General features: G+C 37.3%; 1 protein-coding gene across 5 annotated transcripts in view; it reads right to left on the reverse strand.

The window, feature by feature from the left end:
- The window catches only part of CFAP20DC (CFAP20 domain containing), a 304,088-nt gene that overhangs the window by 138,554 nt on the left and 147,390 nt on the right, over positions 1-18,144 (reverse strand). For all 5 annotated transcript variants that reach the window (XM_074032604.1, XM_065540859.2, XM_065540858.2 and 2 more), the window contains one exon: positions 15,335-15,491. In XM_074032604.1, coding sequence (XP_073888705.1) covers positions 15,335-15,491 — 157 coding nt within the window. The remainder of the gene's footprint in view (positions 1-15,334; positions 15,492-18,144) is intronic.

Below are 18,144 nucleotides of genomic sequence, written 5' to 3' on the forward strand. Positions count from 1 at the left end.
GCACTCTGGCTTTTTGAGTTTTCAGTGTTTTTGCGTTGATTGTTTCTCATCTTTGTGGGTTTATCTACCTTTGATCTTTGAGATTGCTCATCTTTGAGTTGGATTTTTGTGGGGTCCTTTTTGTTTATGTTATTGTTGTTGTTTTTTCTTTTTCTTTTAACAGTCAGGCTATTCTTCCCACAGGGCTGCTGTGGTTTTCTGAGGGTCTGCTCCAGACCCTAGTTGTCTCAGCTTTTCCCATACCAAGGTATCACCAGTGAAGGCCATGAAACAGCAAAAATACCAGCCTGCTTCTTCCTCTGGACTCTCTGTCCCGGGCGGTACTGACCTGTTGCCAGCCTGAACTGCACCTGTAGGAGGAGGCTGGAGACCCCTGTTGGGAGGTCTCATCCAGTTAGGAGTAACAGGATCAGGGACCCACTTAAAAAAAGCAGTCTGGCTGCTTTCTGGTAGTGCAGCTGTGCTGCGTTGTGGGGGACCCTTCCTTGTCCAGACCATCTGGACTCTCCAGAGCTGACAGGTTGGAATGGCTGAGTTGCCCAAACCATAGAGATGGTGGCCGCCCCTCCCGCTGGAACTCAGTCCTTCTCAGGCAGACTCAAGTCTGTTGCTGCTGGCTGGCTGGAATTCCAAGCCAGTAGGTCTTAATTTGTGAGGCACTGTGTAAGTGGGGCCTGCAGAACATGCTGCTTGGCTCCCTGGATTCAGTTCCCTTCCTAGGGATGGATCTCCCACCTTGCTGAGAATCCCAGGGGTGAAGTATGCAAAACTCCTGGGTCTCTGTGTGTGCCTGAGTGGCTGCTCTGCTGGGACTCCACACAGTTCTGTGTATTGGACCCAATACCCTGGTGGCATGGGCTTATGAGGGGATCTCCTAATCTGCTGGTTGCAAAGATCTGTGGGAGGTGCGTGGTTTCCTGGGCAGGACTGCACAATCACTCACCGCTTCCCTTGGCTGGGGTGGGGGTACCTTTGGCTTCATGCCACTCCCTGGTGGGCCATCACCCCACCCTGCTTTTTTTCATTCTCTGTGGGTCAAGCTGTTTGACTAGTCAGCAATGTGAGAACCTGGATATTTCAGTTGAGGGTGCTGAATTCACTTGCCACTTTCATTCCTCTCCACGAGTGCCACAGACAACAGCTGCTTCTAATCAGCCATCCTGGCCCTCTCTCTCCACAGATAATTCTTTAATTAAAATTTTGCTAAGTACTCTGAAGGAAAAGTTCAAGGTGAAGAAATAGCATAATGGGGGAATCTAATAGCATAAGGTGTCAGGGAAAGTCTTGTGTGAAAAAGAGACATTTAAGCTGAGTCATAAGATAAGTAGAAGGCAGCCTGATAAAATGGGTGGGAGTGATCAGTGAGGTGAAAGGAATAGATCATTGAAGACTGTGAAGGCAGAAGGACTCTGGTGCATTCTAGGAACTGAGATAAAGTTCTGCCAAAGGATTGCGAGCCTGGAAGTGAATGATGGGAGAATCCTAATGATATATTTCATACAGTACCTGGTTCAAAGGGGATGCAAAGTAATCCCCTTATGGACAAAAGCCCCTTAATAACAGGCTGGACTAGATTAAATGCAGCTGTCATGTCTTCCCTTTTTTTCCTTTGGTTAGTCTTTGTTCAATTATATCCTGAAAAGTACTCCATACACATTTTATTTGGATACTACAACTTTATCCCAGATGGCAAATAACAAATCAATCAGATATTAAGGGACCAGGGCCTATCTGCATTGTTCTTTCAGATGTGTTCTATCTTCTGGAACGGACTGTGTATGGAAACATACAGACTGCCTGACTAACATCTAGATAAGGACATAGCTGAATCTAAACTGCTTTTGCTAACAAATATGAAAGCACATAATATTGGCTGAAATGACCAGTTGAGAATGGCTAAATGGCACATGAAAGAGAAGGCTATGAGAAGCTGACAGCTCATGCAGCATCCAAGCACCACCAGATGGTGGGTTTTTTGATGTCTTTGCTCCCAATATGAGGTTGTATATTATTGGAATGTTTGAGTGACTTTGTAACCCTGTTCCCTTTTCTTTGGCCATAAAGCCATCATAAAATGATCCATTCTGTAGGTGTTTAATATATTTGATGAGGATCTTAACTAGCTGTAAGAATTAAATCATCATTTTTAACACATATGTAAAGCACTGTATGCATTAAAAATCATCATCCCCATTTTATTAAGGCTTATAAAGAGTGAGATTTACAGATCAGTTTTGGTATACACCTCCTTCTAATTAATATAGTTTAAATAATGACTAATTTTGTAATAGTTCACTGGTCTCAGACTCATCTACATTCATCTTATTATTTGGTTATAGTCTGCAGTGCCTAGCACAGTGCTTTAGTTATATGGAATTTCACCTCTCTGAAACACCAGTGAGGGCCAAGTATAAAACACAAAGTTCTCTGCCAAAATATTGCCATAAAGTGTGTTCATTTTTTGTTCATTCACTCATTCATTTGCCATGTAATTATCAGATTTTCTCTGAGTTTGCTATACAATGCTGGAAAATATTAAGAAGCAGTATATTATAGCACAGGCTCTGGGGCAAGGCATCCTGGGTTCATATTCTGGCTCCACCACTTATTAGCTGTGTGACCTTGGCACAATAACTTTACCTTGTTGTATGTACCCTGCTCTCCTTATCTGTAAATCATGGACACAAAAATAGAACTTACCTCAAAGGGCTATTGTGATGATTAAATGAGGTTTAAGTAATGATTAATGTAATGAGTGGATAAGAATAGTGCCTGGTATACAGCAAGTGCTACGTAAGTGTTATGTAAATTATTTCATTACAAAAAAGCACTATATCTTACTAAGTGATTTTTTTAATAACAAAACGTTATGATGTCTGAAGGGGTAAATAACCCTGGGCTACACCTAAAACTTGGCTATCCTGAATGAATCATGCCTTCAGAACTTTTTTAAAAAAAATGCTTTATTGAAGAGAAATTCATATTAATAGAAAATTGACCATTTCAAAGTGAACTATTCAATGGCACTTTGTACATTCACAATATGTAACTACCACCTGTACATTCACAATGTGTAACTACCACCTCTATCTACTTTCAGACATTTCTATCACTCCAAAATAAAACCCCTTACCCATTAAGTAGTTTCTCCCCAGTCTCTCAAGTCCCCAGTCCCTAGCAGCCAGAAATCTGTGTTCTGTCTCTGTGGATTTGCCTATTCTGGATATTCCATAAAAGTGGAATCATACATTATGTGACCTTTTTTTGCCTAGCTGCTTTCACTGAGCATGTTTTGGAGGTTCCTCCACATTGTAGCCTGTGTCAGTACTGCATTCCTTCTTATGGCTGAATGTCATTCCACTGCAATACATACAAATGGCTGAGTGCTACTCCACTGTAATACATACAACATCATTTTTTAATCCATTCATTTGTTGATAAGCACTTAGGATGTTTTCACATTTTGGCTACTGTGAATTGTGCTGCTATGATCATATATGTACATGTACTTGTTTGAATACCTGTTTTCCATTCTTTTGGGTATATACCTGGGAATGGAAATGTAGGGTTATATGGTATATTCTACATTTCACTTTCTGGGGAACTGCCACAGTGTTTCCCCACAGTGGGTGAACCATTTTGTATTCCTACCAGTAATGTACAGGGATTCCAATTTATCTACAACCTTGCCAACACTTATTCCCATCCTAGTGGGTATTAAGTGGTACCTCATTGTGATTTGAACTTGCATTTCCCTAATGGCTAATGATATTGAGCATTTTTTCATGTGTTTGTCTACCATTTGGATATCTTATTTGAAGAAATGTCTATTCAAGTCCTTTGACTATTTTTAAATTGAGTTGTTTGTCTTTTTGTTGTTGAGTTTTAAGAGTTCTTTATACAGTCATCCCTTGGTATCCACAAAGGATTGGTTCCTAGGACTCTACATGGATACCAAAATCTGCAGATGCTCAAGTCCCTTACATAAAACAGCTTAGTATTTACATATAACCTATGCACATCTTCCAATATACCTTAAATCATCTCTATATTACCTACAATACCTAATACAATGAAAATGCTAGGGAATAGTTATATATACTGTTTATTTGTATTACTTTTATTGTTATATTGTTATTTTTATTTTTTTTTCCTGAATATTTTTCATGTGCACTTGGTTGAAAATCTGTGAATGGGGAACCTGCAGATATGGAGGATGGACTGACAATATTCTTGGTACTAGAATATACTAGAATGTTTTCTATGTATTCATATATAAACCAGGACACATATTGTATCAGATATATGATTTGCAAATATCTTCTCACATGCTGTAGGTTGTCTCTTCCCTTTCTTGATAGTGTTCTTTGATACACAAAAGTTGTACATTTTGATGAAGTCCAATTTATCTATTTTTAAAAACTTTGTTGATGTGCTTTTGGTGTCATATCTAATACTATTGACAATGCAAGGTCACGAAGATTTACCTCTCTTTTTCCCTAAGAGTTTTATAGTTTTAGCTCTTACATTTAGATCATGGAAACATTTTTAGTTAATTTTTGTATATGATATGTGGTAGGAGTCCACCTCATTTTTTTGCATGTGGATATACAGAATCATTTGCTGAAGAGACTATTTTCCCTCTATTAAATGGTCTTATAGCCCATTTTGAAATCAAATATATGGTTTGTGTATTAGTTCCTTCTCAGGCTGCTGTGAAGAAATATCCAAGACTTAGTAATTTATAAAGGAAAGAGGTTTAATTGACTCACAGTTCTGCATGGCTGGCAAGGCCTCAGAAAACTTACAGTCATGGCAGAAGGGGAAGCAAACATGTCCTTCTTCATAAAGCAGCAGGAGAGAGAAGTGCCGACCAACGAGGGGAAAGCCCCTTGTAAAACAATCTGATCTCATGAGAGCTCACTATCACAAGAACAGCATGAGGGTAACTGCAGCCATGATTCAATTACCTCTCTCCGGGTCTCTCCCACAATACATGGGGATTACGAGAACTACAATTCAAGATGAGATTTGGGTGGGGACACAGCCAAACCATATCAGTTTGTTTCTGGACCCAGTTCTATTCAGTTGGTCTATATGTCAATCCTTATTCCAAAGCCAAATTGTTTTGGTTACTGTAGCTTTGCAGTAAGTTTTGAAATTGGGAAGTGTGAATCCTTCAACTTTGATCTTTATTTTCAAGATTGTTTTGGCTATTTGGGTTTCCTTGCTATTCCACATGAATTTCAGATCAGCTTTTCCATTTCTGCAAAAAAGGCCATTGGAATTTTTAGAGAAATTGCATTGAATCTGTAGATTGCTTTGGGTAATACTGACATCTTAACAATATTAAGTCTTCCAATCCATGCATGTAAGATGTCTTTCTATGTATTTAGGTCTTCTTTAATTTCTTGCAGGAATGTTTTGTAGTTTTCAGTGTACTTTCTCCTTCTTCATTACATTTATTCCTAGGTAGTTAATTATTTTGGATGCTATTGTAAATGGAATTGTTATTTTTAGAGTTTCTGAGAGATGAGGTTCTATTATAAATAATATTTTATAAATGTTTAATTTTAAAATATAGAGATATTTTAATCAGAATAATTGTGAGTCTTGATATACAGATATTCATGACCCATTTTTGTGGGTTCTACTATTGGCTGCTGGGACCTCTGTTATACTAAGACCATACCCCCTTTCTTGTTCTGAGGGGATTTGCTAGGAAAGGGCATTTTGAGTTCAACACCATTACAGGAAGGTATAGAAATAGAGCCTTAAACTAATGAGATTTGGGTATGATGTGCATTCACCTGATTTGGAGATGAAAATAGAGGTGAGGAAACACCCAACATAAGAATAACAAATATTATTACAACTAATAATAGATACTAAAACCACAAAATCATTCTGATTATTGGTGGAGGTAAACTTGTGCACTGTTGAGGAAAGAACAGTCAGAGGCCTGGTCTTGAATTCCATCTTGTGTGACTGCAGCACAAAATGCCTCACTTCCATGGGACTTCTTTTCTTTATCTGTCTAATTAAGACATTGGAATAGAGCATCTCTAAAGCCCCTCCCTGTTCAGTGAGTCTATTAAGGCTAGATGTCAGTGTTTCTAGATTCTCTGTGGCCTTTGAAGGAATAAATTTTCTTCACATTGCTTGACACTCAATAAAGGTTTTATTGAACAGAGACAGTGAATGGATGAATAGTTAAATAAATAGCCAATTTTAAATTCATTAATTAATCAAACACTTATGATAAGTTACCAGTGCTAGGTCTTTTGCTAGAGACAAAAACACGAAAATACAGGGTCTATGCCTTCCAGGGGCTCTTAGTCTGAAATCATACCTTTAATTTTTCTCTTCTCACATTTCTGAACACAGAATACACAGAACATAGAGCACAGAATATTTGAGAAAGAGCCCTGAACTGGGGAGTCAGGAGACCTGTATCATCATCATTGGTGTAGCATATCTTGCTTCAGAGATCATAACTTGATCTTCTCTCTTCTCATTTCTCTCCTCTGTCTTCCTTTTACTTAACAATCTACACAGATATTATCATTGCTTGTTCTTCTCTCCTTGTTTTTCTCCTCTTTCTCTTATCTATCACATATGCATTCTATTTTTTATTTTAAACACAGAAAAATTATATGAGTTCATCAATAATTCAGTCATACACATGCCTAAAAATGGCAGCTCATGTCTTCTCAAGAGTCATAAAAGTAATAAAGTAAATTGAATCAGTATGCTTTACTACTTGTCCAACAAAAGTCATTTCTCTGGAAAAGTGAAAACCGATTAATTGCTTGAAGCAAGGTTCCAAAAAATTCACTTTCTATTATATCCCACCGTGTAAAGAGAGAATAGAAAGGAATTAGGCAAAATCTCCTAACTTGGGTGAGTTTAAGAAGTTCTAGACTGAAATGATAGCAGTTTAAACAATCCAAGGACAATAAAGTACTGAGCTCAAGTAAGCACTTAATACAGTATTTTTAAATGAAATCCCAGTGTGGAATTTAAGAAATAGGTTAAAAAGTTTCCTATGATAAAGTTCTCAACACAGACTAATCAGTCTTTGCAGAATAAAGACAAAAAGATATCTGTTACTTATTGCAATATAGACACCCTCAACACAGCCAGTCACCAAATCTTGGCATTCTTACTCCGTGGCATCTCTTGTATCTTATCTTTTTAAATTTATCTCTCTTCTACCAGCACATGAGAAACAGTACACTGAAATAACCAGGAATATGAGCTCGGAACCCTACTGCAAGGTTCAAGTACTGGCTGTACTACTGAAGAACTGTGTGACATTGTGCACATTACTTGACCTCCCCATGCCTCAGTTTTCCTATATATAAAATGGGGATAATGGCAACACCCATCTCACAGAGTTGTTATGAACATTAAATAAGTTCATTTCTATCAGTGTTTAGAACTCTGCCTAGGTCACATCAAGAAGTAATGCTGTAATCATCACCACAATCATCATCATCACCATCTCCACTACTATTATCATTATCACAATCATTGCATCACTTCTACTGCCCACCTCCTTGACCAAGGACACTCAATTTGTCCTATACTATGTTATCCTTTGTCCTTTTATGTGTAATTGTCTTCATAATAAACTCTTGTATTAACTTTTCTAATGTCTATAATTACACACAGAACTCAGAAGATAGGAACTGAGCTCTACATCTTTATGTCATCCTAAATATGCAGCCTAGTGTTGCAATATTGTATTATACCTTCCACCCTGCCACAATACTGAACTTGTTCCTTGAGCATATGAGATCCTTTCATGATGCCATGACTTTATATATATATGCCCTTTTCTCTGCCTGAAATGCTTTTTCTACTCATTTTCCTATTTGCATTGGTTGGAAAATAATTATTAATACTTTTCCTTCAAGATGAAGTATAGGGCTAGGTGCAGTGGCTCACACCTTGTAATCCCAGCACTTTGGGAGGCCAAGGAGGGATCACTTGAGTCTAGGAATTCAAGACCAGCCTAGGCAACATAGTGACACCCTGTCTCTACCCAAAATAGAAAAAGTTAGCTAGGCAGGTGGTTCACACCTGTAGTCCCAGCTAATCAGGAGGCTGAGGTGGGAGGACAGCTTGAGCCCAGGGAGGCTGAGGCTGCAGTGAGCCATGATCATGCCATTGCACTACAGCCTAGGCAATGGAGTGAGACCCAGTCTTAAAAACAAAAGCAAAAAACAAGATGCAGTTTGGAAAGTTAATTTCCTAGGTCAGTATCTCCCAAACAGTGGCTATGGACAGATACTAACCCATGAAGTCATTTTCACTAGTCTATGGTGAAAATGTCAGCCTCCATTCCTAAATTAAGACCTTCCTACTTTGTGCCTCGTGTGTGTGTGTGTGTGTGTCTGTGTAAATGTCCTTTCATTTAATGAAACAATCAGAATAACTGTAGTTTTTCTTGTTTGTGTGTTTTAATCTTCCAATTTGACAAATTCATATGTTAGCAACCTATGGTAGTCAAAGTTTTCTTAACTTGACAGGTCTGTGAAATCCAAGTGCCTCATGAAACGGCTCTCTCAAGTAAAGGGCAAGTGCTCCAGACTCTCCTCTTACTGTTAAGTAAGCCCATCAGGGAAGTTACCATTGGGATTTAATCTACTATTACATGTAAGGTTTCTTGCCAGACCCTGAGCAGGGAAGCAGGGGCTGCATCATCCTGGTGTCTGGTGAATAGAAGACAGATATATGTTTAACATCTGCACACTGCATTATCATTTATGCACATCCACTTTTGTGTTTAATTGGATCTCTACAATAACCTTATAGTAATCAATGAGAAAGCAAAGCTCAGGGATGTTCAGAACTCACACAAAACCACCAAAGTTGCTGCAGGATCACAGCAATGGACTGTGTGGGAACATTAAGTCATGTCTTAGGCTCTACAATACTAACTTAACTTTTCTAAGATGTACTTGGTTTACACACTTTGTGTTTGCACTGGAAATACGATAATAGCGTTTTACCTAATCAAGGAATAAGTATTATCCTCATTTTACTGATGAGGAAGCTGAAGCATAAAGATAGGGTGTGTATAAGGTGAAGTACTGGCAGCTAAGATGAAAGGAATACAGGGTTATACGCCACAGCAACTTGAACCATAGTGTGCTTCCCTATGTCTATTCAGAACATTTCAGGCAATCTGAGAGGCTACATTCATAAGGTTTCTTTTCAGGCCTTCCAAACACCTGAAAGAAATCATGCCAATGCTTGTTCTTAGACTCCCTTACGGATTATCCATTCACTTTTAATAAAATTAATTTTTAAACATAATAATACATCTATATTATTTAAAAGCTCCAGTGGTACTACAAAATTACAAGAAAAAAATCATTGTTACCTTTCACCTAAGGCTGCCCTTACACCTCCTTTATCCCGAAGTCTTGCAATGCAGAGGCAAGTATTTTCAAGCCTTTCAGTTACATCTTCTAAATCTTCCAGTGTTTATTTCCATACTTATAAATAGTAGCCTTGTACTGACATTTTTTCAACTATCAGTTTTGGATAATACCTCTGACTTCAATTTTGAAAAACAGAGGATTCACCATTCTTAAGCCACCACCCCATTTTCCTTCCCTCCTCTCATCCTTCTAATATGATTTTTCATAATTTTTGGATAAATTCTTATTCAGTGTTTTACATTACTAAGATCATACTAAAAAGTTTATACTACACACATAATAGAATGGTGAAATATCCAAAACAGTGACAACACCAAATGCTGGTGAGAATGTGGAGTAACAGGAACTCATATTCACTGCTGGGGGAAATGCAATATGGTACAGCCACTTTGGAAGACAGTTTGCAAGTTTCTTACAAAACTAAACATGCTGTTACCACACAATCCAGCAATCACATTCCTTGGTATATCCAAATGAGTTGAAAAGTGTGTCCACAAAAAAACCTACACAAAAATGTTTATAACAGCTTTATTCATAATTGCAAAAGCCTGGAAGCAATGAAGATGTCTTTCAATACGTAAACGGATGAATAAACTGTGGTACATGTATACAATGGAATATTATCCAATGCTAAAAAGAATTGAGCTATGATGCTATTAACAGACATGGAGGAACCTTAAATGCATATTACTAAGTGAAAGAAAACAATCTGAAAAGGCTACATACTATGTAATTTTAACTATGACATTCTGGAGAAGGAAAATTAGGGAGACAATTTTAAAAGATGAGTGGTTGCCAGGGGTTGGGGGAAGAAATAAAGAAATAGCTGGAACACAGAAGACCTTTAGGGCAGTGAACCTATTCTGTATGATACTATAGTACTAGACATAGGTCTTTACATATTTGCAAGAACCCAAAGAACGTATAGTACCAATAATGAATTCTAATGTAAACTATAGACTTTGGATGATAATGATGTCTCAACGTAGGTTCATCAATTGTAACATATGTACCATTCTGGTATGCATGTTCACAGTGGGGAAGGCTGCACGTGTGTGGGGACAAGGGACATGAGGAAAACTCTATACTGTCTGCTTCATTTTGCTGTGAGCCTAAAACTGCTAAAAAATAAAGTCTACTTAAAAAAAAGTTGTGCACATCTGAGCTACATGAAATATTACGATATTTCTTCTCTTGTACAACTTTTTGTTTTCCTTGATGTTGATTATTGTTTTGTTTTGTTGGAGGTTTTCTACATTTCTAACATTAATTATTTCTAAATCCTCCATTAGCACTACAACATCACAATCAATTTTATTCTTCATGTTCAAACACATCATACTCTATGTGATACATTTGTTTCCTGGAGACTTTTCTCCTGAAAGTTTCCATTTTTCTGCTAAACTCTGGACAGTCTGCCTCTAGATGTGCTGTCCAAGAGTCATCCTTTGAATTCTTTTGAGCTTAATTCTAGAAATCCCTTTGCTTTTTTTTCTTAAAGACTTTACTTTTTTGTTTTAAATGAAATTATCTGTTCTTGAATTTTGGGAAATCTTACATTTATCTGTTTCATCTAGTCTCTCTTTCTGGAATCCTTTTACTCTGATGGTGAACTCCCTGGACTAATACCTAATATTGTTAGCATTTCCATCTTATTTTCAGTCTTTTGCACTTATTTCTCTTATTTTTTGATTTTATATCTTCAGAGGAAGAAAACACCATCTAGAGCCTCAAAATATTTCCTAATTTAATTAAAAACTTAATTTAATTTAAAGTTCTGGGGTACATGCACAGGATGTGCAGATTTGTTACATAGGTAAACATGTGCCATAGTGGTTGGTTGCATCTATCAACTCATCACCTAAGTATTAAGCCCAGCATGCATTAGCTATTTTTCCTGGGAGAGAGCTTACCAAGGGAGAGACCACATGATAAAGGAGCAACTAAATAAAACTCTTAACTGGACAGGTTTGGCCATCTAATCCTTTATGCATACTTGGGACCTGTAACAAAGTTCTCCCTCCTCTTGTCCCCTACTCCCCAACAGGCCCCAGTGTGTCATTCCCCTCCCTGTGTCCATGTGTTTTCATTGTTCAGCTCCCACTTATGAGTGAGAACATGCCGTGTCTGGTTTTCTGTTCCTGTGTTAGTTTGCTGAGGATGATGGCTTCCAGCTTCATCCACGTCCCTGCAAAGGACATGATCTCATTGCTTTTTATGGCTGCATAGCATTATTCCCTGGTGTATGTGTACCACATTTTCTTTATCCAGTCTATCACTGATGGGCATTTGGGTTGATTCCATGTATTTGCTATTAAGACTTTTTTGGAGCAGATTCTTTCTTTGCTTTTCTCCTGGATGAAATTTTCTGTTTCTTGATTCCTATATACTTCTTTTTCTTCACCTACTCATTCATTTTTGTGGAGAATATCTTCGAGATATTTTCTGAGAAACGATGTAAATAAGTTTTTGAGGCCTTGTATCTTCATTCTGCATCATTTGATTGATAGACTGGATGTATACAGAACTTTAGGTTGATAATAATTTTTCCTTAGATTTTTAAAGGTAGAGTTTCAAGGTCTTGTATCATCTAATGTTGCTATTAAGAAGTTAGATAACATTCTTATTCCCAATCCTTTGTACATAAATTGTATTTTTTTTTCAATTGTGGAAGCTTAAAGGATCTTCTCTTTATCTTTCCTGTTCTAAAATTTCACAGTGGTGAGTCTTTTTCATTAGTTGTTCTGGCATGTGATGAGCTATGTCAATCTGAAATTATCTGTCCTTGAATTTTGGGAAATCTTACATTTATCTGTTTCATCTAGTCTCTCTTTCTGGAATCCTTTTACTCTGATGGTGAACTCCCTGGACTAATACCTAATATTGTTAGCATTTCCATCTTATTTTCAGTCTTTTGCACTTATTTCTCTTATTTTTTGATTTTATATCTTCAGAGGAAGAAAACACCATCTAGAGCCTCAAAATATTTCCTAAGTTTTTGATACCCAATGTCCATCATTCACTCAAAACTTATTAGGCATACCAAGAGACAAGACCAAGGGAAAAATAAACAGATAACAGAACTAGGCCTACATATAGATCCAAATATTGGAGTTGTGAGCTAAATGCTTTAAAGTAACTTTGATTAACATATTTGAGAAATTTGTTAACAAGATGTAGAACTCCATCTTATGAATGGAAACCATAAAAAAGAATCAAATGCAAATTCTAGAATCAAAAAATAAAGTAACTGAAATTAAGAATGCTGAAGTATGCATTCATTCTGCTCTGAGATAAATGCCTACATGCATGCCCCAAGAGAATAGAAGAATGCTTCTAACACCATTATTCATAACAGCTGAAAATGGATAAATAAAATAAGGTATATCCGTTCAATAGCATACTATACAATACTGAAAATCAGAAAATTACTGTTATGTGCCACAACATAAATGAATCTCACAAACAGTGTTTAGTACAAGAATGTATACATGAAATATGTACTATGTGACTCCATTTCTATAAATGTAAAAGATAGGTAATATTAATCTGTTAGAAGTCAGTATAGAGGTTATCTCTTAGGAGAAGGGAGAAAGTGATGATTGGGAGCAGACATAAGCAGGCTTGTAGGATGCTTGTAATGCTTGGTCTGGGTGGTGGTTACAGAAATGTGTCCACTTTGTGGTAAGACCTCAAGTTGTACACTTATGTTCTGCATGTTTCTATATATATATAAAATTTATAATATAGTAACACTTACAATACACCTCAATAAAATGTTTATTGAAGTAAAACAAAAACACATTATTCTTATTTTATAGATGCAGTATCTTTTCTTAACTCTGAAAAAAAAACATAGATTTTCCCTATCATATCCATTTCCTTCTTGTTAATTTTGATATCAAGTGCCTGATGCACCCATGTTCAGAAGCTCTCTGATTCAGTTTCTCCAGAGACTAAATCTCCTGTGGGTTGGTTATATGGAGTTAGAGCAGGAACCTGGGGTCCTCCTATAGCAACCTATACAGAATTTTGGCCAATCTCCCTGTTTTCAGCCCTCATCCTTAGCCTGCCTTTGCCAGTATGTAAAGCTGCAAATTCTTGAGCCTCTCTGAAACTCCTTGGCAAACCTCTCTATAAGCCTAAAGGTTTCAGCTCTCTTTGCTCTTCTAAGTCATTGCTTAATGTTATAAAATTTACAAATGTCTCTAGTCTGTTATTGTTTCCCCTCCTATATTCTTTATTCTGGTGGATTTGTGCCTTTTTTATTCCTATCTTATAATTTTAGTGGGGCTTGAGGAAGGATAGGAGATTGAAACATGAATTTACTTTGCTATGTTTGATCCACTTTTTTTAACATTTATTTAAAAATATTAATCAGTTATGATTCACCTTCTATGATCTGATGTACACTGCACAAATGTTTCTAAAAATTTTGAGGCTTCTTATTCGCTGGGTGCCATTTAAAAAAATGAAATATTTCACTTTCTCGTATAGTCTGTAAGTGGTACATAAGATGAACAGCCACACTGTGGTGTGTGATCTCTTTGGAGAGCTGTTAATACACTGCTGTGACTTATTATCAAATGAAATTTAGAGGCACAGTGTCCTGTTCCACAGAGTGAGCCATATCAAGATTTCTCAGGCACTCGCCCAGATGGAGCACTAATCCAAAGTCTAGATAGAAACTTCTAAGTAATCACCTTTGACATCTTATAGGCAGCCCTGCTTCCTGGACTTCTTGAAGAATTGATTTAACAAATAATAATCCCAGATGAAAATCAAAAGGAGGCATCAGTATTCTTTCAATACTTTTGGTTGTTTAAAGTCATCTTAGCAGTATGGTATGCTACCTTAGAATTCCAGGAAGCTGAGTTACCTGCAGAGTATATTTATAAATCAAATTATGAACAATTAGTGTAAATATTTCTAGTCTCTCTAGAAATATGAGGAATAACTCAACTCTTTTTCCATTTTAACTTGATCACTAGAAAATTAATATGATTTCTCCCAAATGACTTCCTGAAATGTACACAGAGTAATAAGACAGCATAATGGACAGAGATTTTTGGATGCCCAACATCTTTTGCACACCCTTCCTAATTTGGTGATTTTCCTACACAATGAGTCCTGCCTCCTTAGTCAGGAATCAGACGTTGCTTTGCCTGCCTCCCTTGTAGCATGCAACCTAGACTCCACAGATCAGAAATAGCCACACCAAACGTTTTCAGTGGAGACAAACATGAAGAAAAAATATCTACTTCTGATAAGGGTGACAGGGAAGAAAACATCCTACTTTCCAGGACTGCTGTAACAGAAATTATGGAACTTACAGCCCAGCATTATGATGTGACTTATGGAGTCTCTGTATAGCTGCAGTAGCTCCTGGCAGTGGGTGGGGGTGGCAAGTCGATGGGGTTGTCCTTAGATAGGGGGTGGTAAGTGGATGGGGTTGTCCTTAGATAAGTCTTGCGGTAGAGGCTGGATTCTTCTTGGCTATAGGCTCTAAGCTGACTCTCTAAATATCCTTGAGATTCTATGAACTGTCTAATTTCCTTAAATAAATTCATTTTCTTTTTCAACTACCCAAAGAGGATTATGTTGTTTGTAACTAAGGAGCCTAAGACAGATAGCAAGTGTTACCATAAAGAAAAAAGAAAACAACCACAAAGAGAAGATTAATACATTTTTTGTGACATTCAGCTATAGTAAAAATAAACATTTGATCCAGAACAAAGAAATCAGCATGGCTGTGGACACATTTACTTTAGCAGACATAAAATCAAACTGCTACCACAAACTCATACTATCCCAAAGGTATGGTTAATTTTAAAAATACATCAGAGAATTAAAAAATCTTGATAGTAACCTGAACATACCATCTTTATCAGCAGTGTCTTGAGGCTTTGATTTTAAGGTGAAGATCTTCCGTAGCTTACAGTTAGCTGAGACAACAATTCCATCCAATGACTGGAAAACTGCCCCCTTGAATATTTCACTGGTGAATGCCACCAAGTCAATGCATAGATTGCACCACTAAAATAGAGAGATGCAAAGAAGAGTAAGTACCTTTCATTATCACATAAATGAACAAGCCATCTATATGCAGACATTCAGAGAGTTGAGGCAGTTATCTTGATCAGCAGGCCCCAAACTAATTTTCCCCTTTAGGTAGATTCATCTCTGTTTTGGCTTAAAAACTGACCTGCTCTTTCCAAAGAAATCACCATAATTCTAAATTATCCATTGGTCATCAGACTACAGAATTCCCATCATGAGACAACACTATGAAAACTTTGGGAAAGAACTCTCTATCTGTAGGCAAGTATGCCAGCAGGAAGCTAACTGCAGGTGTGTTAGACCACTTACATCTTGAAAATCAGAGATAAGTAGCCAATTGTTCCTTCAAGGGGACTCATTTGATCACAATTAGCCACTCATATTTGTTGAAAAAGGCACGGATGAAATTAGAAGCTGGGTTTAAATTGTGGTCAGTAATGTCTACTTATAACCAATTAACCTATTGTAATCTTCTAAAGAATTTGTAATTATGCCTGGTATTTGCCAGTTTTCAAAGTACTCTTTTAGGGACTAATTTCTGCCCATTAAACAATTAGGCCCCTCAATATTTCATCAAACGAATTTTCTAAATGGTTAAAGAAAATGAAAAAAAAATCATTTAGCAAGAAATGAAGACATATTTAAGACTATAGGACAAAAGCCAGAACAATAATTTTTGAAATGAAAAGTAATATTAATATTTTATGTGTTTCTTTTAAAATATTGGGCTCTTCCATTATTTGCTTAGAAGCAAAGTTTACATAAGGTCCTGTGTGTGTGTGTGTGTATATATATATATTTTAAAGACAAATCTTATCTATCTAGGAATGCTGATTTTAATATGGAGGTGAACCTTAGGTTGTATCCACAGTAGAAAAAGTAAAAGAGACCAAAATACATTATTTATTAAATATATGAAGAGTATTTTCTGCGTAGATGTCTCAACAGTAAAATTACATTTGCAGGCTGTGGCAATGCTCTGGTCTTTGTGGAGAAAGGAGCCTGGTGTCAGCAAAGGCAGCAGGTAGACTGAGAGTAAAGTAATAGTGTGATTGGCTTGACTGGCAGAATGTTGAACACTGGAGAGGAATAAAGTAATGTAAGACGGCCCAATGAGGCCAGGTTTCAGAGCATCTGGATAGGGTAAAGCATCATTGTGGTTCTTTACAAAAGAATGTGCAAAAGCAGAGTGTTGAGAAGTTTGGACAAACCATGATGCAGGAATATTTTGAGGTGGGAGATGGGGTTGGTCGGGGAAGGGAGGCAGAATGGAGAGCACCAAGGCACAGAAAGACTAGCCCGGTCCCTGTCAGTCATCTAAACACGAAGTAAGGAGGGCTGGCTGGGAAGCTGATGTAGGAAGTAGAGTATAAGGGACAAATCCAGTAGATACGCCACAGAGTGGAACGCTGTGGCTTGGTGAAATGCAGGTTATAGGGGATGGATGTGTTGGGGTTTCTAGATATCCAATCATAATTATTAACCTTATTATTATATTAGCATTATTATTGTTGTATAAACGTGGTTCCTAGTCCTAAAAGACTTCTTATCATGCCCCAATCCTAACCATTCAGCTGGTTCATCAGTCAGCAGTTCCAGTGGCCCATTCTTCCCCACACATGCTGAGTACCTATCACGCGTTAAGACTCTGGGCTTGGCTCCAGGGGTACAGACATAAATAAGACGGTCCTTCCAGTCTGGGAAGGAAGGCACACATGTGGTATCTACCTAATACAGTTACTACAGAGGGGGCTCATGGTGGGGATGTGGGGAGGTTTAGGAAAGCCTTATTTGAAAAAAAATTTAAAAAATTGTATTATGGTATTATATGCAAATATAAGCCAGATAGCACCAAAAGTTTCATACAAAATACAGTTCTTTGTCACCTTACCCTCATCTAATCACACCGTCGACTCATTTAACTGTTTCTTCCCTTTGTATTTTAGAGTAATGCCTCTTGATTCATCAATCTTAGACACTATCTACTGACTTCCTAATATGGTAGATAAGACTTAGCTAGCTAATACCCTGCTTCTGCTACTTCATCCTCCCTGGATAATTATTTGTTTCTCATTTGCTCTCATTTTTTCCCTTAAAGTCCATATTCTGTGTTTTCTTTTTTGTGACTACGTAAATACTGTATACAACTGAGCCAAGTGGCTCTCCATGATTACCTTTTCCTTCCTTATACAACTTTAAAAATATCTTTACAGTTAACCATTGTTTTTTAAAATTATCTGCTCTATTTTCTTTGACTCTAAGTCTTCCCATCTAGGAAAGACTAGGAGGTGACATCTGAGTTTGGTTTTGAACAACAAATATATTTTTTAGGCCCAGCGTGGCATGGACATGACATGCTGGGCATTTCTTCTCAGGGTCCTGCCTCTTTATTACCTATTTAGACTATCTCCAGCTGGCTACACTGCCAGTTCTGCTTGGGAGTCAGTTCCAACCTCCTTCAAAAACTCTGAGTCCTAAGAAACCAGATCCTTACCCACTATACACTTTTCTTATCCATCATGGTCATGCTCCTTTTATTCTTTCAACCTGGGTTCATGCTTCATGGAATGTACTAAACAAATAAGGGTACGCATATGTGTGTGTGTGTGTGTGTGTATGAACACATGAA

Source organism: Macaca fascicularis, chromosome 2 (assembly GCF_037993035.2).
Source record: "Macaca fascicularis isolate 582-1 chromosome 2, T2T-MFA8v1.1".
NCBI lineage: Eukaryota > Metazoa > Chordata > Mammalia > Primates > Cercopithecidae > Macaca > Macaca fascicularis.